Source organism: Oxyura jamaicensis, assembly GCF_011077185.1.
Source record: "Oxyura jamaicensis isolate SHBP4307 breed ruddy duck chromosome 4 unlocalized genomic scaffold, BPBGC_Ojam_1.0 oxy4_random_OJ72816, whole genome shotgun sequence".
Taxonomy (NCBI): Eukaryota; Metazoa; Chordata; class Aves; order Anseriformes; family Anatidae; genus Oxyura; species Oxyura jamaicensis.
In genome coordinates this window covers 173,539-196,173 of record NW_023303850.1, presented here as the reverse complement: position 1 = coordinate 196,173, position 22,635 = coordinate 173,539, and the positions used below count along the sequence as shown (strand labels likewise).

The 22,635-nt window shown below is 41.4% G+C and overlaps 1 protein-coding gene across 11 annotated transcripts in view; it reads right to left on the bottom strand.

Moving 5' to 3' along the window:
- The window catches only part of LOC118157205 (adhesion G protein-coupled receptor L3), a 212,123-nt gene that overhangs the window by 72,474 nt on the left and 117,014 nt on the right, over positions 1-22,635 (bottom strand). For 9 of the 11 annotated variants that reach the window (XM_035311459.1, XM_035311460.1, XM_035311462.1 and 6 more), the window contains 4 exons: positions 19,548-19,733; positions 15,767-15,805; positions 2,823-3,006; positions 1,888-2,010 (listed from right to left, as the gene is read on the bottom strand). In XM_035311459.1, coding sequence (XP_035167350.1) covers positions 1,888-2,010; positions 2,823-3,006; positions 15,767-15,805; positions 19,548-19,733 — 532 coding nt within the window. The remainder of the gene's footprint in view (positions 1-1,887; positions 2,011-2,822; positions 3,007-15,766; positions 15,806-19,547; positions 19,734-22,635) is intronic. The other 2 variants (XM_035311464.1, XM_035311465.1) reach the window with 1 other exon arrangement.

Genomic DNA, 22,635 nt, shown 5'->3' with positions numbered 1-22,635 from the left:
AGAGCAGAAGCAAAGGTGGGCTTATTTTTGGCATAAGTGGGAGTAACGGGCTCCAAGGAAAAGAGGCCGGGTGGCCCATTTGCCATCTGACATAACGCTATTCTCCAGGTAATGCTTTGGAAACATATTTCATTCTGGTCCACCATGAAGATGTCATATAAAATATATCATACTGTAATTTAGTCTAGTGCAAACTCCATTAATAAATTAAGACAACCTCAGAAAGTGTGTGGTCAAATCTGGGAGAAGAAATCCAAAACCTTCCAACAAAATTCCAATCTCACATGAAGGATAAAACAGAAATTGCAGAAATTTGCTAATCAGATAGCCCCTCTTTCCACAAAAATCCACCAACAGGGAGCCTGCAGAAAAAAACCCACAACATACTACCAACGAACCAACTTTACAACTACCATACAACTACCAAGTTTACAACTACACAACCAACCATACAACTACCAACCAACTTTATTTTATTTTATTTTTTAAGCTGAGACCATCCGGTTTGCCTTCAGTTTTGCACATTATTTCACAGACTACAAATAAGAACCAAACGTGATTAGTTTGCCTTATAAATATTAGCTGTGGGGAAGCATCTTTTGTTTCACCCCAGCTTCTGCAGAAGGTGAAGCACTGATGACTCTGAAGGCCCTTCCCAGCCTAAATCCCTCTACGACAATTTTATTCCCAGCTCTTTGGCAATCTCTGTGTGGGTGCCAAGCTCGTACAAATTGATGGGGGTCTCCTGATTTGACCAGAACTCCATTGATATCATGCTCAGAAATACAGACTGTCCCTTCCCTGCTGCCAACAAAAATTCTCAGTCTAGTAGTGGAGTGAAATACACATCCCCCTGCAATTTTGCTACTCATCTTGGGTTTTACACCAACTCTAAATGAAACTTTGTTCTTTAAATCATACATACAAAAGTACCAAACCCCATCAAGGAATTCTATGGCAAAGCTCTCTTTCTGAATCCCCAGACCAAATTCTTCTCTCAAAAATTGTGAAAAATTTTGGTAGTTTTAATGCATCTGGTCTGGCTGTAATAATGTTCTATAATTCTATGCTTTGCCTGCAGTGATCAAAGTGTGTAGTAGAGTGTTGAAAAGACAGCCTCCATAGAATGCACACTCCTTGCAGAGTGGTAAAGTACCCAAATGAAGTACAAGCTTTAAAGGTACTCATAAATAGGAGCATGTCAGGCCCATTCGTAGAAAGCCTGGCAGTTTAAAGTTGGTCTATAGTGGGGCTGGAGAGATCAACAAATGTGTCTGTTCAAATTCCTGATATGGAAATAAATGACTTGGCAGCTTGAAGACCGTTCACGTACAACATCATCTTTAATCTATGGTATATCAGGAGCTTCATAAGCTACAGAGAGAAAGGCACTGAAGATTAGACTCTTAACAGTTAATCAACCTTTTCTGCTACACTGGCTCATTACTAATATTTCCTACTATTATTTCTTCCCTCTCTTTTCAGATACTTGCAGAGTGCCCCACTGTGGAACAGGTTACTCAAACAAGCCTCTTATGCTATATGAAGGCTCCCACTGCAGACAATAGTAGTTAAAAGGACTTTTCTGGACTCAGCACAGTGCCCTGACAGAAACATAATTCAGGGATCTGGCACATTTTTTCCAGCATGTAATGCTTTTGAAGGCTGTCAGTCACTCGGCAATACAATACATTCCTTGTCAGCCAACTTAGACTGCAGTTAAGGGCTTGGGAAGCAGGCATTAACATTAATGTAAATATTAACACGGTGATTAATACTATGCTTACAATTGGTTAAACACAAAACTATGTTTACAAGCTGTTCATAAACAATGCCTAAAACATGACTGATTTAGAAGGCCAGCATGGCCAGAGGTTCTGGACCTACCATTTCGACCATTTTGTTTCAAGGTATTTGCTGACAGTTGAATGGCGCTACCATGGCCCATGTTCTGGGGAAACTTAAGATCTTCCAGATTCCCATCTGTGCTCAGTCTTGCAACTTCCAGCTCTGTATGCAAGAGAGACCAACAATAAGAAAAACCACTACTGAAACAATCCTCTGCACAATACTTTGAAGTTAAGAAATGGTGCTCCAGACCACCTGAAAGCAGAGGAATCAAGTTACAGTGTTTCACACTATACTCTGGACTCCTATTTCTTTTTAAATCTCTGCCCTGAAGAAGTTTTAAATTTAATTAAAAAAAAAAAAAAGGCAAATAAATTCTACTCTCTGTGGAACACAAAAGACAACCAGTTCTTGTAAACAAGAACCTCAGGATATTAAGGACAATGGTTAAAATGAAAATCTGAAAATGTTACTTCTTTGCCACTGGCGATTGGTACTTTCTGTAAATGTTATCAGTGTTCAGGATCTGTATTCATAGAAAAAGAAAGAAGAGTTGTTCTCATTTTACATATGCACAGTGGGAGTGCTGGTGCTTTCCATCATGCTTGTTTTTTAATTAAAATCAACAATCAGCCAAATAAAGACACAAATTTGTATGAAATGAAACACAATTGCATTACAATGAACCATCTCCCTGTGAAGCGATGCTCTCATTGCCCTAGCAGATATTTTGCACTTAAAGCCAGGAGTAATAAAGGCAGTTTAGGTGTTCTTTTTCCATGGGATTTCAAGGGTAGAGAGTTGCCTTATTCCTTTAGGCTCTTTTGGAAAGACTTCTAAGTCTTTCAGACAAAATGCCAAGCCACATCTAACAGATTGCTCTCCAGTTAATGTATGGCCAAGACAGAAGCCAGCCTCCCCAGCCCTCACTCTCCTTCTGGCTGCTCTCAGTATTTATGGGTTCTGCTTCTTACGGATATTGTCGGTGTTTTCCCGGACGATGTCTGTCTTCAGCAGGTTATCGGCCAGCACAAAGGCACTGTCCTCCACGGTGTCGAGTAACTTGGTGGCTGCACGTTGCTGTTCACTTGCGTTCAGGTCCCTCCATGCATTCAGAGCCTGTGGCTGCAGGAGGTTGTTCACTGTCTCCACCATGGCCTGCAAGGGAGAGGAACTGAGTAAGAAAGGACTTCAGCGAACCTAAAGTCAAGACCTCTGACATGCACTCATTTCCCTCCTCCACACACATTAGTTTATAGGGACAGGGCAACATTTCCTCTCCCTGACCATTGGGGCAGCCTAAAATGGAGTTAGCTATCATTTATTGCATTAGACAGGAGAGGGAGAGGTCTTCATTTTATTCTAACGCAGGCTGGGAATAGTGCTTCTGTGTTCATCAGCTCTGTGCTCAGATTAAGAAGGAATTAAGAGCCAGGGGTGACAGAGTGGGGATGGGGAAATCCCTAAGGAAACATACACGAAAATATATTTCAAAACCCATTTGTGAAGCAGGTTGCTGCTATCGGCTGCACCAGAATTGGGAAGCAGGGCTGGGGCACCCATGGAAGCTATTCAGTAACTATCTGCAAGGGTTAGGCTCCATACAGAACACTTCCCACCACATAACCTCTGTCAGGCCATCATGGCGGTGCAGAGACAGTTGAGTTACACCGCTTCATCCAGAGAACCAGCAAGTGCCCCCACAGAGATTTTGATAAGCCATGACATTTCAAATTGCTCCATTCAGGAAGGAGCCGGCCCCACAGTAACAACTTCAGGACCTCCTGTGGTGCACCATGTGCCCCGGGCTACCCTGCACAAAGAGCTTTCCCAGGGAGAGCTTCCCACAGGTTAATCTAGAAGCACATCCAGGGTCACACGGAACCATGCTGGCCTTGTGATCGCTAAGTTACAGCACTAGAGGCCTACCCAACCTGAAGGTTTCGTTCAGCCTTAAACCTCTGCTTAGTAACTAACCAGAACTGACTCAGCTGTCTTCCAGGCAAGGCTTTTTAATGAGACCAGCTGCACCAGCTGGTGAAACTGATTGTGTGGAGATAGATAATATACTTTGACAGTGTTTTATTCTGCTGGTTAGTGTCTAGCTATGAGGCAGGTCTGCCCCACAAAGAAACATCTCCATTAGCAGCTATCACTGACTACAGAATCCAACCTTTCCTTTGAGATGAAGTTGCCATTCTCAACAATTTTCTGCATGTTGAAAGTCTAGTCATCAAACCCATACCTCTGATCTTTAAAGCAAAGACAGTCCCATGGGATTTCTACATGTTGCAAGCCTAAAGTATACTCTATGGCTCACTTTAATGAAAATACTTCAGTATTTACTCCTGACTGTTTCTAAACACACCAACAATGTGATGTGTGAAAAGAGGATACAGCATGGCCTGTTCTCCAGCACAGTGCTAAGGAAGAGCATTAGAACAGCAAGACATGGCACAAATGCCTCGTTGCTCTCTACAACTACCTGAAAGGAAGGTGTGGGGAGCTGGGGGGTTAGCCCCTCCTTGCAGAAAACTAGTGATAGGACTAGAGGGAATGGCCTCAAGTTGCACCAGGGGAGGTTCAGGTTGGAAATGAGGAGACATTTCTTCTCAGAAAGAGCAGTCAGGCATTGGGACGGGTTGCCCAGGGAAGTGGTGGAGTCACCGTCCCTGGGGGTGTTCAAGGAAAGGTTGGACGTGGTGCTTGGGGACATGGTTTAGTAGGTGACATTGGTGGTAGGGGGATGGTTGGACCAGATGATCTTGGAGGGCTTTTCCAACATCAATGACTCTATTATTCTCAGTGCAAGGCATGCTGATGTCACCTCACCAGTCACAGTCAGATACAATGGGAGAATAAAACCACATTGAACCAGAATTGGATTTTATTGTTATATCCATGTGACCTTCAAGAATTTTCAATTACAGCAAGGTTCAAGGAGAAGCAAGGACATCTAGACCTGCCACTGCTAGTGCTTTTAACTCCAGCAAAGACGTTTCACTTAAATAATGCCATGTGCATCATAATCTTAAATGTCCTTCAGGTTGGATGGTTTCTCATATCACCACAGCTCCTTTTGGAAGACAGAGGCAGAATGGGGCAGCCCTGACAGTAAAAAGCCCCTACTCTCCAACCTAATTAATGACAACTTAACTCAGTTGCTTTTGTGCCAAATCTCTCCTTTACCTTCAGCAGATCTTCCCCTCCCTGGAAGCTACTGACCTGATCCCATGATTAATAGACAACATTTCTCCTGAGCCTCACAGCTTGGTTTCCAAAGTATAGAGTAGCCAATGCTTCCATCACTGAAGCAAACTAAAATGGCAGAAAATCTCTTCCTTTATTGCTACTGCAAAAATCTTTTTGTTGTCAAGCTTTCACATTCCAGAGCTAGGATCCCGTTCTCATTTGCTGTTAAGTAGAAATTACTAACCATACATCAATTTCTTAAGCTAATAATTAAACTAATTTTCCTAAGTAGTCTAAAAATTATCTTAACAAATGTGGCGTGTGCACAGAAAAAACAGGTTAACTTCAATGGCCAAAAAGAAATACTAAAAAAAATAATTGTGTTTAGATGCAGTTGTTTTTTTTTTTTTTTTCAGCATTTTAAAATCTTGAAGCCTAATCACTGTAGCTCTTAATAAAATTCTGTAGTTTACTTTGGTAGCTTATCTCATTGCAGGCAAAGAGAAGGTGTTATTCTTTCACAGTGACCAAAAAAATCAACTGTTTTGCTGTGCTGGCTCTACACAACATGGACTTTTCTCATAAAGATCTTATATTCCTGGAAAGCAGAAAATAAGGATTTTTCTCACCTTTCAGTATTACTGTGCAGACTATAATTTGCCTTACTTCTATTTAGCTCAGCTGCTAATGGTGTTTTTAAATCTCTGCTAAAACAATATGCTTTCATCAATATCTGAGTGGTGAGAATAGTCTTTGCAGCAGATCTAGCTCCTGGCTCTGGATGGAAAGGTAATACTTATTTGTCTAAATATGAAACAGAGGATGAAATATTTGTGTTATGGTTAAACATATGCTGCAAAGATATTACCCCATTAAAAATATTTAGCTATTATTTATTAACAAAGCGTGTGTGCGTGTATGTGTACAAAGCTTGACAGAGAACCTCAGTTAGATTCTTCCTGCAAAATGTGTGCTCTCCATCCAATGGACATGGTGATGCTGAGCATCCTCTAGAAATGACTAACTCTAAACCAGCTACGTCATATCACTTTGGATCCTGGGTCTGACGCTAAAACTCTGGAAAGATTTCCAAGGACTTTGGTTCGGGTCCTTAACACAGATCTGAGCAAAGTTGGTAGACTGTCATCACTGGCATTGCAACCGAGATGAATTTAGTCCATAGCTTTTCCCAGAGGGTCAATCCCCTCACCTGCCTCAATGCATTAATCAAGTGGTCTCCGCATTATATTTCTGAGTGCAGCACTTCATTATGGCTGAGTGCTGCAGGCTGAAGCCAAGGAGATGAGGTGCTAATGAAATGTTTGCATTTTGGACATGAGCTGAGGTAGGTGTTTAAATGAAACAAAACAGCTGTTAAAGCAACAGTGTCTCTTGAGACAGAGATGACTACTGGGAAAAGTTGGGCAGGGAACCAGGAACTGTGGAAATTCAGGTACATGGGACAAGTACTTGCCTGTGTCTTTGCATTTAAGCTGAGACAGTGTGGTTTAGGTGGGTTTGGCACCAACTCCAATGACTCTGTGGTCTGATGAAGCTCCAGCATAGGAGCAGCAGTGCCGATCTTCCAGCAAAGCCTCTCAGTGACCAGCAGAAGGGTTAGCCCTGACAGATGACCTTGGAAATGAAGAAGGCATGAGACAGGTCTGCTAGGGAGCTGATGACTTGTTGGGTTTTATCTGAGACCCTTGGTGATGCTGATAAAGGTGGGTATTGTCAGAGGGAGCTAAGGAAGTTTTGACCCAGTTTCATCCCACCTCACTTCAAGAATTTAACACGCAGCCAAGTCAGGAGCCCAGAAGCTCTCTAGTGTCTCTTCCCAGTCAAAGTAGAAGGAAGTATCATCTTCATGTAGGTGCCCAAAGACACGTGAGTTTAATCCTGTCCCCGAATGACCCAAAACCTATTTAAGGGTTCTGTATGTTGACCTTACTGAAGACCTTGTCCCTGCTTCCCAAGCTGAAGGTATTCCACTGTTGTATTTTTCTTCTTTCCCCTGCCTTACTCCTCTTCCAAAAGCAGCTCAACTAGGCGAACAAGTTCCAAGTGAGCCAAAGTATACTTGTGAGCCTACAGGAATTCAAGCATAACCCTATGTCCCCTACAGCACAGCACAAAACCAATGCCAAGGTTGCAGAGGCTTTAAGAATGAACAGCATACACACATATATGCCCAGGGAGAAGGACAAAAGTAACTTAAATGACATCAAGGGAGTGCTTTCAAAAGGCATAGCTTGCAGCCTTAAAGTATGAAGAAATGAGGGAAAAAGAGCACCAAGAAAGACTTCTCACCCGTGTTTTTATCCTGAGATCTGTAGGTGTAGCTGTGTGCTCACTATGGTATCAGGGTATCAGGGTACCTATACATTTCACTGAATGCTAAACCCCCTTAATGCAGGCCCATACAGAACAACCATTCTGGGTCTGATGACAGGTCCAATGAGTCTAATATTCTGTCTCCAACAGTGGCTTCAACTGGACATTAGGAGAAGAGCAATGCCAAGCGTGGAAGATAAATCCCAGGACGGTGATTCCTTTCACTATGTGGCTATACAGCATCACAGAGTATACATGCAATGTAAACAAATGTTAATAAATTGCAGAGGGAGATTTTTTTTTTTCCCCAAATAAGGGCATACGCTCATGGTTTCTTGATTTTGTCCTGAGGTTATAAAACAGAAGCAAAATGTAAAACTTCCTTCTCAAACACTTATAAATTGGTATTAAAAGATGTATTGTCAAAAGGGCAACTAATTAGGAGTCTTACAGTAATTACACATTACCAAAAGGCTGATCATATATGTCCCATTGATTTCCTCTGTGACAGCTGCTTCATTCCGTAAAACTGAATTTTGCGTGCTGATTTATTTTTACCTTCTCCCCCTCTACAAATGCCTGGCAAGAATATCTGTCTATGTGTCACATAGTTTAAACCTACAGGATAGTACATACCCAGTGATACCACATCCGTTTGTTTATCTCTCACCATAACAACACCTAAAGCATTGCTGTTTGACAAAAGTTGACTCTGTAATGTAAAATCTGTCTTCAACTGGGAATTGAACCTCGAAATTACCATGAGATGTCAGGCCTGCTAATCTCATTGCCAATTTTGGGCCAGAGCTCATTGTGCCGTGCTTAAGCACAGCAATTGTAACCTTAGAAAACCAGCAACTCTCCCGGTGCTAGCTCCTAAAGGTGTTAGATCCTAAATGTTTAGAGTTCATCTTAGCTTTTCACTGAGCATCTGATGGAAGAATGGAAACCCCAATGAATTTATGACTGGAGTACATTTTCAAGGCTGTGTGAGAAAATATTGTTTTGTGCCAAGTGAATACCAGCAAGCCCTACAGGGAATGCTGGTTGAGTGCCTCTGCTCAGTAATTTTCAAATTCATGGGTTGTCCTTCCTTACAAAACTGCACCTCCTTAAGATGAGACTGAAAACAGTATAAATTATTTTGCATACACCTTATATCAAAGCCTAAGCTCCTATAGCAGCACTGGGTGAATAAGGACAGTGGCATATGGCATCAAAGCACCAGTTTTGCCATGACATTTCTACTAAAACTATGTGCTTTTTATAACTTATAAAGCCCTACCTCACACTGCTAACGCTCGTCTTCCTTGACCTAACAGGAATACTTGATGCAATGCACTTTCAAAAATTAGTACAGAAGGAGCTACGTCAACAACAAAGCTGTGCTTTGCATTGATAGACTGAAATCATGCCTGGTGCATGAAAAAAAGCAGTGCTTGTACAGCTGCCCCTGTACAAAAGGTGTTTGTTGGTACAGCTTTGCTAATAAAGGTTTGCTCACTCTTTCCTAGAACAGTGGTGCTAAGACCATAGAGGGCAATCACATAGATGCAGCCTTTGGCTGTGCTTACAGTTTGAGGTTCTGGTCCTGTTTGAGGCTTCTGGGTACTACTCCAAAACAAGTGCATTATCATCTTTATTCAAAGCATGCAAAAAATGTTATTAGCCCACTTTTTAATAGCAGCTTGAGATTTTACGGTAAATCGGTGGAGAAAAAAAGCACAAAAACCCTTTCAGGTCTAAAGTGCACAGTGAAAATGAAAAACACTTCAGAGAGTAGTCGCACTGAAATGCGGATATGGTTCAATGATTGCAATATTGTGCTCTTTTTCCCCTCTTTCTACTAGAAACTAGTAGTACTTTAAAAGAGCTTACCTGCCTCCTTGCTCAAGAATAGCTCATTTTTGTCTGTATTCATATGAAACACCCAGTGCCAAAATAAACCCTTTTTTAAAGCTATCAATATTTGCAAGACTCCAAACTAATTGAGTTAAAGGCACAATCAATGATATTGAAGACAAGTTCTGCTGGAAGTTGTGCAGTTGTTGCCTCTAGCCCTAAAAAGTACCAGTACAAGAGAAGCTCCCATTAACTCTGAATATACCCGGTATAGCCAAAATGGGCACTCCAGGTAAGAGGATGGGGATGAAAGCCTGGATTTGGGCATGCAAGGAGAGCTGGTTCTGGCAAGGTAATTGCACTGAAAGGGAGCAGCTCATGAATGACTTCAGCATGGCACGCCAATCCCTCTACAACAGGGTCACCGATCATACCGAAACCTACTGCTAATCTCCACATCTGCCTTCAAAACTAACCCAGAAACACCAGTCTACATCTAATACCAGAGTAGGTGACTGGCAACCAGTGGTATCTGTGAACTGAACCAAAACCCACAATTACTACTCATGGTGAAGGCAAGCAGAGATCTTCAGCTGGCACTGCAGAGGAATTTCCAAAATGACTCCATAGATTCAGCGTATAGGTTTTCAAGAAAGAGCATGCAATCTTCTCTTTTAAATGCTACAGGAACTGTACCAAATCAGAAAGAGCCTGAATTTCAGTGGCGCTGAGAACTCACTGCAGTGGGAATAAAGGTACTGACCTTTATTACAATTAGGCCATCTACAGAAGCTTTCTTATGGAATTAATGGTCTTGCACTAGGCATGCAAGGTTTGCAATCTTGGCCTTGAACTACCAGTAATCTCGTAGTGGGAGCACAAAAAAAAATAATAGGAGATCTAAGAAATAAAAGAAGGTTACAAATTACAGGGTATGGTTTTTTTACTTTGCTTAGTATATGAGGAAGAATATTTTAAGGTCAGAAGGCATCTGTAGGACTGAAATAAAAGCAATTGATTGGGAAGAAGGAAATAACATATGATCTGTTTCATCTAATGAGATCTTCCCTGCAGAATAAGCTGAAAACTGCATTTATGAATCATCTGTATTTGCTGCCCTACTGTTTGGGATTTGAGACTATACAAGCAACTGCTAGAATAATTACACAGGGGAAGTGAGCAAAGACGTAGAAAAAAAAAAAAAAGAAAAAAGAAAATGGCTTGCAAACAATAAGCGCTTCTTTGATGGAATATCCATAGCCTTCAAGGGAACTCCTAGGGTGTCCATGAGATTCTTCTTTTCTCCCACTGGTCCAAATTAAAGGGACATCTCCCACTGGCCTCTACGGTAACTCGTATTGAGACTTTTTCCTGTGCCACTAGATTTAAGGGCTGACTCAGCCTAAAGCAGAAAGTAAGCACACAGTAACACAGAAAACATTAGGTTATTTATTTTTTCAGTTTTGCTGTGTTACATGTGACAGTATCATCATATATGTAGCTTAGTCGTAAGTGGAGGAACATGTGGTCACATTCCTTTTTAATATTTATGTGAAGAATTTGGGATTCCAGCGACAAACCCAAGGCTGCAGCTTTGATCCTCCTCTCCCCTAACAACAGGCTCAGCGCAGCAGAAACACGCGGGGTGGGGATTTGTATTTTTGCTCTTACTGACACAAATCAAGTGCAGGTTTATCAAGCTGTGAAGTATATTAAGTTCACAGAGTATTAACAAAGGGCTACCAAACCACAGAACCTTGCTGTGAGTCACACTTCTTTCAGATGTCCTTTTAATTATATTAAATGAAAGTTTGGGGCACTTTGATGCTTATGGGCAAACATCTAGATATCTTGAAAAAGCTGCTGAAAGTACTCCCCATAGCTATAGCTAATAACCTACATTGTATGCACACTGCTAACCAATTTATTCCAGCCACTTTAACAACGATACCTCTCCTGACAGGCCACGCAGAATAGCATCAGGAGTTGAGCAAGGCACAAATCATTAGAGGACTCTGAAAGTTGTTTGACACGCACCGCGGAGCTCTTTGTCATACAGCCAATTAAGTGACCAAACAAGGAACTCGAAAATCCTCATTAATTTGCCCCTTTCTCTATAAATGGAGGTTAGAGTCTTTCTTGTTGCAGGCACAACAAGAACACAGCTAAACGTGGTGTAATTCAATTTACTCTTCGTCTCAAGAGCTACAAGTTTCTTTCGTTTCATCCTCACAGAAGTTTGAGCCAACTGAGCAGGCAAGCAAGAAGGAGAAAAAAACAGCATTAATCCACTTTAAATATTACTGGCAAAGTCCCAGGCATACCTTTTTATCTACCAAGAGCTGCTGGGTTTGAAAAGAAAAAAAAAAGTCTCTTCTTTTACTCAGTCCTAAACTTAATGGCTTGAATCCCCTGGGGGAAAGCCTTTCATTTTTTGCTTAGTACAGCAATTCCAACAGCCCGTGGTACAAGAGTGAAGTGTTCAGAAAACTTCCAGGAGAACTGGAAGGCCAAGTCTGACTGCAACCACCTGCTGCCATCTGCTACCTGGACCCTGCCAGGGTTTCAGCTCTGGCCTCACTGGTGGCTGCAGTGACACCTGCACCCAGAAGCTCTTGGGGTCATCATGGAGCGGGTGGCACCTCCATAATCTCCATTTAGTGTACAGACAAGCCCCGAATTACAAAACAGGGCAAACTGGTTTACAGGACAGCCCAGAGGATAGCAGGAACCAGAGCAGAAAATGCTGTTAAGCCAGGAAAACGCTGTAAAAGCAACGCTCTGCTGCTTCCTTCCACACCTCCCACAGAACAGCCACTCAGCCTATCTATTGTATTCACCATCCTCCAGCTTTGAAGCAACTGAGACTGGCTTAAAAAAAAAAAAAAAAAAAAAAAAAAAAAGAAAAAAAAGGAATAACTCACCCCCCCCCGGGAAGTTTTTGCCCTTTGAGATCTGCATCTCAAATGCAGCATACAGTTTCACGTGGGAAGGGGCTGCTGGCTGGCTTCACGATGCCTCTCAGCTGCAGACCACAAAATCCAAGCAAAGCAAGGAGGTGAGCTCAGATGCTCTAATCAAGAGCACATACATGCTCAAGAGGACTGACTCTGCATGTCTGGACTGTGTGGTGTGAGCCTTTATTAAAAGCTTGGGTTTCCCATGTTTAAGAATTCCATGTTAATAGGGCCTCCCTTATTTTAATATCTGAATGTTTTGGTTTGGTTCTGTGTGTGTGTATTATTATTATTATTATTATTTTTTAACTTTATTACCCTTCTTGTATTCCCAGAGGTCAGGGGGATTGTATCCACAGTATTATAAGATGAGGAGCTGAGAAACAGTGAGCATGTGTCACTTGCTGAAGGGCATGGAAGAAATCTGTGACACCAAACCCAGTTTCACAGTTCTCAGTAGACAAATGTTTAGTGTTTCCTACAACTCCAGAGCTTCACTACGAGGAGAAACACCTTCGGAAAATGAGTAAGTTCTGAAAAAAAAAATAATCCAGAAAATTCTGACCAGCTTATGTCACACATCAGTCACCAAATGAGGCTATGCTCACCAAGTGTGTCACCCATTGTGATTCACTCTCCGGCACAAAGACTTTTTCCTTCCATTCCCAAAATAGAGTGCCAAGAACAGTGCACTGTGGGAAGGTGGGCCTGAGTAATGCAGGGAGATGCAGCTCCAAGGGGAGCCACTAGAAAGCCAGTCACCTGCTCCAAGCTCTCCTTAGCTGATGGAGAACCCTTCCAAGTCCACTCACCCCATCCCTGTTGGACATCCACCTCTGTAAGCTCAGTCCATCTAGGTGACTCCTACTATCACAAATTAAAATTTATGTTGCAGTTTCTTAAACATCACGGCAATTGGCAAACCCCCAAGCTTTTCTCTGGTCATTATATTAACATGTATTTATCATATCACCCATCGGATTGGCTCTTGTTGGATTTTTGAGAAAAAAGCGATCATCTACCACATATGCAACTAAAACAGGAGCATCCATAATCTCTGTCTTCACTAAATAAAATCCCTGAGCTTATAACTCAATAAATATTGTGGCATTTTACAGACATATCAGACCAATACTTGTTTTAATGATGACTACCCAGAAAAATAAGATGGTAATCTGATACTGCATCCCCACCGCCTCATGTTTGAATAACTCAGAAAATTTCCAGTTCCGTTTTACACATTTATTTATATTAATCATTTATTTTGGACTCTATAGGACTTTACACCTCAGCTGGCACAGGGGCTCTGTCACAACCTCCTCTCAGCCCAAAGAAACCACTAAGACTGATATTAGTAATTATTATCTTCTCAAGTTACCCTCCCCTTCCCACAAATTCACCGGTTTTCAATTGCACATTTGATTTTTATAGTTACTGAACATCTCTCACATAAACTTTGTGCAGTGTTTTCCTTTGCCTAGGGAGCACAGCTCTTCATGACAAAGGGATCAGCAAAAGGCGATCATGTCAGCAAGGCTGAAAACTCAATTTCTCTGCCATCAGTGGCATATTTCCATGGAGTATCCACCTCCCATGGACTTCACAAGATCTGGGACTTCCCCATTTAAGATCTGTTGAAAAATTGTTGCTAAGTTGTCTTTGCCAGCCCAGACATTTCACTGCCTGGTAAAGCATAAGTGGCCTGTAACAGAAATACCTGCAGTCACATTTAATTGCTATCACAGACAAACACTCTCCCACAAGATTTTTTGCTGACTTAAGCAACATGATTTTCCAAATGGAAACATACTGTATGAAAATATGTCTAGATACATTATTTTACCTCCATATATTACAAAGCTGAGCTGGAAAGGTTCGATTAGGTCACCTAATTCATTCTTCAAGCCCTCCATTACAGGACTGTCCTCTTCAATAGATTTACCAGCTTTGTTCATATTTACATTAAACAGCTTAGGCAATGAGCTTTCATCAGCTTTGGTCTCCTACAGAGGTAGGCAAATGATTAATGTTTAAACATAGAAGTAGTCTTTCCAAGTGAAAGGCAAGGAGTCCTTGAAATTAATGGTAAGCTTAGGTCTATGCAGAATTCAAGTTTTATTCTATCAATGCCAAGATTTCTGTAGAGTACATTAAATCCACTATTCAGTACTGTTCGAAAGAAGACAAAAAGACCAGGAGCCTGCAATGAGTCTGCAGAGTACACCTGTGCAGCTAGGGAAAGGACAAGGTTGAGTAGCACCCAATATCCCCAACAGGGTTGTGCAGTCCATGGTCAAACCAGCTTCACCATGTTTCAACTGTAGACAAGATAGCTAAACTGGGAGTAAGCACTGCAGTGTAAAATTTCCTTAAAATGCTAGTTACCTCCTCCTGGGTCTTAAGAGAAGTCAGTCCAGATATGAGACATGTAACTCCATAACTCATCTTTATCCATTAATGTTTATGGAAGGGAATAGATGGGGGATGGCTTTCAGCCATGACCAAAGGGAAGACAGACAGGCTACCAGCACAGAGGTGGACTTTTATATTTAATGCTCTAGAAATCTAAGCCATCTAATCTTCCAGATTAAATGAAGTATGCACTCACAAAATAAAGTCAATACGAGCTGTAGAAACTTCCACTATGTAGAAAAAAATCAGGTATTGACAGCCCCCTCCGCAAACGTGGGTTTCATTTTCACACCTCTGTTATATATACACATATAAATAATGACCAACCATCCGTAAGTTTAACATCGAAGTTCATAAGCACAAGACAGAAATTAGGAGGTAAAACATTCACATTTCTTAAAGCAGCATTAACTCACCCATAGTATACAAACAGCTTTATACAAAAGTCACTGGAGCAAGTGCTACAAACCTAGGTGACAGGATAAATAACGTCATAACCCAAGGCCCCACTCTTGAAAAGACTACAGGCAGGTCTTTCCAAAACACTGGGACTCAACTTCGTTCATGTAAACACAATGTGAGCCTGCAAATTCAGGCCGCAGCTGGGTGAACTTTATGGGATGTTCCTAATCCTATATTTAGTTGGCAGCACTTTCCTCCTTCTTACATTCCTCCGCGAGGACACTCTGCATTTCATTATGATTCTACCTCCTCCCTCATGCCAAGTGCCGCAATGTTGAATTGTTTCTCAATTTGCAAGAGAAGAAGGAAAAACAAGAAATTGCATGCAGCAGCTATTTGAGTGACACGCTGCTAGCAAAACCCAGGTGGTCTGGAGACACCTCTGTGAGCAAGGGGTTTTGCATTCTGGAATTGCATGCATCCAGACTGCTCTGCTTATTCCAGTGTCTGAATGGGTCTTGTCAGATCTCTCCTTTTTTTTTTTTTTTCCTCCCCCTCTTTCTTGTTCAGAGTTTTTGTCCCACATTTTTGTCAAGGCTGTGAACAACTGGGAAAATGTGGAAGGGAAACGAATAATGAAATGATCGTATTATCCTGTAACCTTAACCTTAGAACTTGCTGCCACAAAGATGGTAAAATCAGATTGACAGACAAGAACCACTTCACAGTCACTCAGTCAAACAAGAACTGGACATGTGTATTAAAAACACAAGAAATACCTGGACATAGGCCCTGCAAGAGCGCTCCCTTTTCTGAAGCTGAATCCATAAAGACAGCAGATTAAAGACGGAATAGAAAAAACAAGTTAGTGACAGAACAAGGGAAAAAAATTTGAAGAAAATGCCTATGCGAAAACCTCATTTCTCTTTTAAACAGCTCTTGAGAACAAACCAAACCAAAGGAAGCATGAGAGTTAGGCAGCAGTGGAAGGCTGGAAGGATGGGCTCCAGAAGTAAAGGTTAGTCCTTTTTCAGTTAAGCACACACTGGGAACTTTGCAAGAGCAGCTGTTAGATGGTAGAGACACTTGGGTAAAGTGGAGCTGGTCAGGAGACAACGTTTTCCTTACAGCTTGGAGTTTTCATGTCAAACAAGGCCAGGAAGGATGGGGATAATTGTTATTTATGTGAAAGGAGAGTGGGCTCTGCAGCTGGAGAGTGCTGATGGCATAGTGAGCTATCACCCAGCTTTGGACAAGCAGGGAGAAAGCTGTATGCAGGATATATCTATAGATAGGCCTAGACTCATCCTGAGACACCTGCTCAAGGCAGAGCCTCTCGTCTATCTTTACCCTCACCTTAATGTCAGCTCTGGAGCATGTCAAGTGCGATCACACCTGAAGCTGTGGGAGAGAGCATTGGCCAGAGTTCCTGAATGCATAAATGGCCACTGAAAAGCTTGTAACTAGGAAATGGGAATCAGATTTAATATTTCCAGTGGAGGCCATTTTCTCCTCTTTGGATTAAGCTGCTTGTTTAGGACTGAATTTTCCAGTTTTCTCTTATACTGCATTGTGCTTTCCTTTGTAATTACTGGGCCTAAATACTTAATATGCTGAACAGCTTTTCCATAAAGAATCACACCTTCTTAATAGGAGCCACATTTAAGACTGTACTTTGATATGCACTTGCATGCCTCCTGCCTGATAACTGCACTTCAGTGTGTCATGAAATTCAAACAGGCACTTATTTACCTCCCTGGGACTTTGCAGGCTGTCTGCAGTAGTGAGCTAGAAATGAGACCACTCTGTAGCAGTGCAACTGAAGTCAGGCTGCTTGGAGCCACTGGTTTTGCTGGGTTGTTTTTTGCTGATGTACCTGAGTTGGAAATGCCTGTCAATGGAGATTCGGGGTAAGATACTCTCAGCTCACAGCAGCGCAATCCCATTAGGACAGCTGAGAGCCAGATTTGTCCCCTAGAGTTCTGAGACTCCAAAACAAACAACATACACTCAAGGGATCAGGCAGTGTCTAATATCAATTTCTAATTCATCGATCTGTAACAGTAGAAACCTTCTCTGGGTAAACTTGGCCAGTATGAAGACTTTTCAGACACAAATGGAGATCAAAGAAAGCCTTGCTGGAAATTACAGAGCTATCCACTTGGGGGTCTCACCAGTCTGCTATAGAACGATTATTACCTTAATTAAGCCTGATCCAGTGGAAAGCGCAACACTTTTAGTGACAGGAAAGTGGCTCCTGAAAGATGATGGCTTTTAAAAACTCCGATTATGCCAATTTACTTCAATTCATTGTACATCATCTTGTAAAAAATAATAAAAAACAAAAGAGCACAGGTGAATGCTTTCAGATGGAGCATGAAGGTAAATCCCCAGCACACTTCCTTTAATGATTAAAAGAATATTTAATGGCTAGTGCTTACTTTATTTCTCCTTTCTGACTAAACAACACTAACTAAAACTCTTTGTAAATTACTTTTTTTTATTATTTTTTTTTCTCTTTTTTTTTCTGGAAATACTCTTGATCAGTGAAGGGGAAAATGGAGCAGTAACTCTGCTGCCTTTTGTTTGCCTGATACTACTTCCAAGTCGAATTCATGCATTCTTAAATGAACACAGAGCAGTTGCTCTTCTAAAGAATTAAGTGGGGAATGAGAGCAAGTAAATTACCAAGCCTGTCATTTGGATCACTGACTCGCATCGTTGTTTTGCAGGACTCCACACAGTCCAGAATTTTAATGTGGAGTGCAATTGATTTGTATGAGCTGCTTGTGCAAAGCTGATGGTGGTGGTGGTAGAGGAATCTGCAAGGGGAACCACAGGAGGGACAGCAGAGCTGAGCAGCTCTGCCTTTCCAAACCTTCCCGTGACATCGGTAACTCCCTCCCACCTTTCCCCAAGACACAACCCCATTTCGTATAAGCGGAACAAATACTGGAAGGTAGGATATAAAAAGATGAAAAATATGTGTTTGCAAAGCTGAAGTGACAAAATGTTGGGTATGGCTAGGACGTATTCAGAAGAGCAAGCAGACTAGAATCATGAAACCCGTTAGTAGGTGACATTAATTGCTGGTTTTACCTCATATTGTCAGATATCGTCATAATTTCAAATAAAACCATGGTTGGATTATAACAAAAATGTTATGTTGATGTAACAGTTAATACAAGTATTACCTACATTGTTATAAAACAGCTGGAAGCAGCACTAATTAAAAGCATCAGGACAACCCAATTCATAGCACATGCAAAGCACATGATATGCAGGACTTCAATTCCCATGTGGCTGTAATTTTAAACAATCCTGAAGCCATTCTCATTTAGAACAGAATAAGTCCACAGTAATGTTTTACAACAGAAAGACAACGTTACTTCCCTGAAAAATATGACACGGAAGAAATTTCAGGCTTAGCTTGGATCATTTATTCCCCATATAACCTTGTGACCAAATTCTGTTCTCACTTACATGGATGCCCGAACTGTCAGAGCCAACTACACAGTTGAGAACAAAGTCTGGTGTCTTATTTTAAGTAGGTGGCCAATATAACCATGTGCTGGTAGCCACAGGATTCAGCTTGTCTTTGTTCTGATGACCAGGCCTGCACAATGCACTGCCTGAGTCCCAGATAATTCTTATGCCGTGCATTTACATGAGATTTGGTGATGAAGAAGGCTCTGGACCAAGGAAAACCTCAACTTTAAATATATTCTTACAGACTCCACAGCCAATATTTTCTCCCATAACTGGCAACATCTAGCATCTTTAGTATGTAGCAGGTGCCACTTAAATATAGAGATGACAAAATGACTAGTAATTCTTTTTCTTCAGAGGGCACATAAACCACATAGTCATCATGCAGAAAGGTGCTTCTGGACTGTCACAGGTAATTATTACAAAGGCCCTCTAATACTAAAACATCTTAAGCACCTTAGACGTAAATAAGCTGCCATCTAATATGACTTTGATAAATGTATCTCAAGCGTAAATAAATGTTTATCTGATTTTGTTTATATTTATGCATAAAAGTGCCCATTTGACCTTCACATCCAGTGTCTTTTAATGTTACAAGATGAAAAATCAGAACTCAGACTCTCTCTGCATCCCAGGGTTTTAAAAATTCAAATTTTCTGGATTATATTACATGTCATTTCACAGACAATTCAGCACTGGAAATGCTGGGCAGAAGTCTAGTCTCAGTCATGTTGGCACAAATCCACAATAATTGCCATGGTATCACTTGAGTTATTCTCATACTGAGCCATGAGTGCTGAGACCACAATGAAGTACCAGGAGTACATATATCTACACATCTAAGGGTATACATTTCCCAGCACCAACAGTACACTTGGCATTTACAACTGTTTCGTTTCTCAGCAGAATAAAATGCACTGTAAACGAAAAACTGCCAGGTACTCTTGTCTACTAAGAAAGAATGGCTGCCCTAAAATGGCACTCGTTCAGAATGAGATTTCTAATAGCTCTGCAGGGACAGCCAAACCTTTCTTCAGCCTCCTGTCCTTTCCCAGGGCCCTTTGTTTTTACCTTATTTAAGCTGCGTGCAGCGCTGTCCTTCCCGCCTGGAGTCAGGTTTCGGAGCTGCACATCAAGCAAGTTGACCAGCTGGACCATGGCAGACACGGAGTACGTGATATCACCAGCGTACAAGTGGTTTTTCGTGTGCTCCGCAAGTTCTCGGGCGATATTGGCAGCCATCTCCCCCGACTTCATCTGCAATTGAGAACGCAGGGAAAAAGGTTGTCCCTAACTGTTAGTATGACGTTACTCCAGGCCCCCCAGCACAACAGGTTTAAGTGGGTCAGCTCCCTGCAAAGCAACATCCTCAGGAAGGAAACTTTGACGAGGGCTTTCAGGATTTGATCACATACAGCATTTGAGTACGATTCCCATGCTTTTGATACACATGGTCACCCACCAAGCTGGCTTCAACACAACCATTTCTGATTTTCTCACAAGGCACCGCTGGAACTCAGAGACTGTTAATTCTTTGCACTGAAGCAGATGCAACCAAAGACGTCATGGCTTTCCAGGAAATGCTGATGCTAATGAGGGCTTCAGCTAGCTTGTCCCATTGTTTTATCTATTCCACTTTAAAAACAAACAAACAAACAAACAAAAAAGCCCCACCCAACTATATGTAAATAGGTTCTCCTATTTACAAAAAAGAGCTGATTCTGAATCCAGAATATTTGATAATGGAGAGATGATTTTTGTTATAACTCCTGCACAAAAAAAAAAAAAAAAGGTCCTTGAAAAGGAACAAAAACAGGTGACATAGCTCAGACAAACAAGAGGAAAAAATCTGACAAATTCTATTGCATTGATTTAATAATCACGTGCTAATTTAACACTTAGCTCTTGCACACAGGAGATGTACTCCTTACCACAATGGCCACTACTTCTGTGATAAGTCCAGTGATTCTTAGCTTAAAAACATACTAACTCAGGAGCAAAATGTTTAAGCCTTCAAATAAAGGCTTGCTGGAAGGGAAAGCCAACTAGGCTGTTTGGTTGTATTTGCTATTAAAAGACTCTTATCGTCTGAGTCATAAAATTCATGACTCACCTGTAGAGAAATTCACTGTGTAATTATTTGAGAAGCTCTCTCTTTCCATAATGTTTTTTCCTTCTTTCTTGCTCTGTATTGCTCTACTCACCTGCTGTCCCTTTCCTCTCCCGTGCCACAAGGTCAGGGCAGCCAGTCCCATCTCCTTTCTATGAGCAGCCCACTACAGAAATACTATTGTAACTTTCTAATCTTTCTTCATTATATTCCGCTCCAATCTGGAATGCACATCCATAGGGAATATGCCAGGCATAAGGAGAAATTACACAGGATGACATCTAAATGAAGGACCCACTTCTCTGTCAGGCTTAATGACCAACTCTGCTGGGTTCTTCATATGAAATTTCCAATTGTCTTATCTTCCAACAGTTAGAAATCAGATATTTCTCTTCCTGCCTCAATTTCTGTGCTCATTGTAAAAGCAAGATTCCAGAGAAAGATTGCAGACAGAGCTTCTACCTCTCAGTAAATCAATTAGCTCAGTTATAAATGAATAACTTGCTTCCATCAATTTGACAGCAACAGCCCATCTGATTTAATGAGATCTAACTGAAGACGTTCATATGCTCATCTTCAGAGAATTAAAGCATATGATGATATAGATAAGACAAATAAAGGAGATAATGTGTTGTTCTTCCCATTAGAGCAATGATAACATATATTCAAAAATTGAATGATTTCTTCCTTGTAACACACAAGGTTAATGCCATAGAAACCAGATCTTATTCTTACAGCTGCTTGATCTCCTAAGCAGCTGAAAAAAGCCACATGTCAGCACAGGGGCTGAATTTTAACCTCCTCCATTGGCACCCAGGCCTTTAAAGAATGACTGCATCAAATCCCTTTACATATATAAATCAATGACAAGATTTCCCTGCAGTTTGTCCCTGGAGCTTAACATGTATCACGATGTAAGTGCAATTTTTACTGATGCGTCAGGAAAAAACCAACCCTGCTACTCAACATTTGATGCATCCATTTTCTCTTGGACCGTGCAGAATGGCCTACTCATAGCAAATGGCTCAGCTTCTACAAAGTCAAACCCAAGAATTTTCCTCCTCTGGAATAACAGCTTGTTGTATTGAGCATCAAGCTATCATTGCTCCTACTTGTCTGCAAAACCAGTTTGGGCTGATCTTTAGCTCCTTTCCTTTTATCTTAGACAGATCACCAGTCCTAAAAACTGCCACTCTGAGAAATTCTAGTGTGACCAGATAAACCCCCCAAAATAGGCAACAACTGATGAAATGCCTGAGGAAAAGCACATTAAAGATCAAAATTTGTCAAGTCTTGGGACCCAGAAGTATTTGCTCAAACTCATGCCAAGCACCCAGATTTCCTGATGCTCCATTCCCTTGGAACATCACGTCTGGCTGAGTGGCTGATGAACTACTTCCTGACACTCATTTCCAAACTTCTTCATTGTCACCCAGAAGATGCAGCTACAAGCCACCACAACATGCTGAGACACTCCTTCCATCCTGCCTGCATGCATAATGCGAATGGTGCCCACAGTGATGGCCATGAGACCTATTAATGTCAACCTCCCTAATTCTTCTGAGCATTGGAAGCTGCAGTTTAGGTGTCCTCCATGCAGTCCTGTCAAAACCAACTTCTGCTATCAGGCCCTTAACACTGACTAAAATGTATGCTTGGTGTTGTGTAAAAACATGACTGAACTTTTTGCATTAATTATACGTAACACAGCAATGCATCCTCTTGGGCAGCAGTGAGCTTTTAAGTAATATTCCTTGGGACTTTCCCTTCTGTAAAGCATCTCTCCACTGCTTCCCCTTCATTACTGCTGCACGGAAGACAAGCTTCTTATTAGTTATTTCTTCCCAGAAGTGCAGTACTCTTTAAGTCAAACACTAACACAGTCACCACCATCCACAGGAAGCAGGAACAATCTTACAAGGTTCTTTGAGGGTCAGGCTGTCGCTGCAAGGCAGGCAAGAAGTAGAGAAAAAAGGTACAAATAACTGAGTTTTCTGCTGGTAGGCTGAAGAAAAATAAATGAAGTAAAAATAAGACATCTCTTTTCGA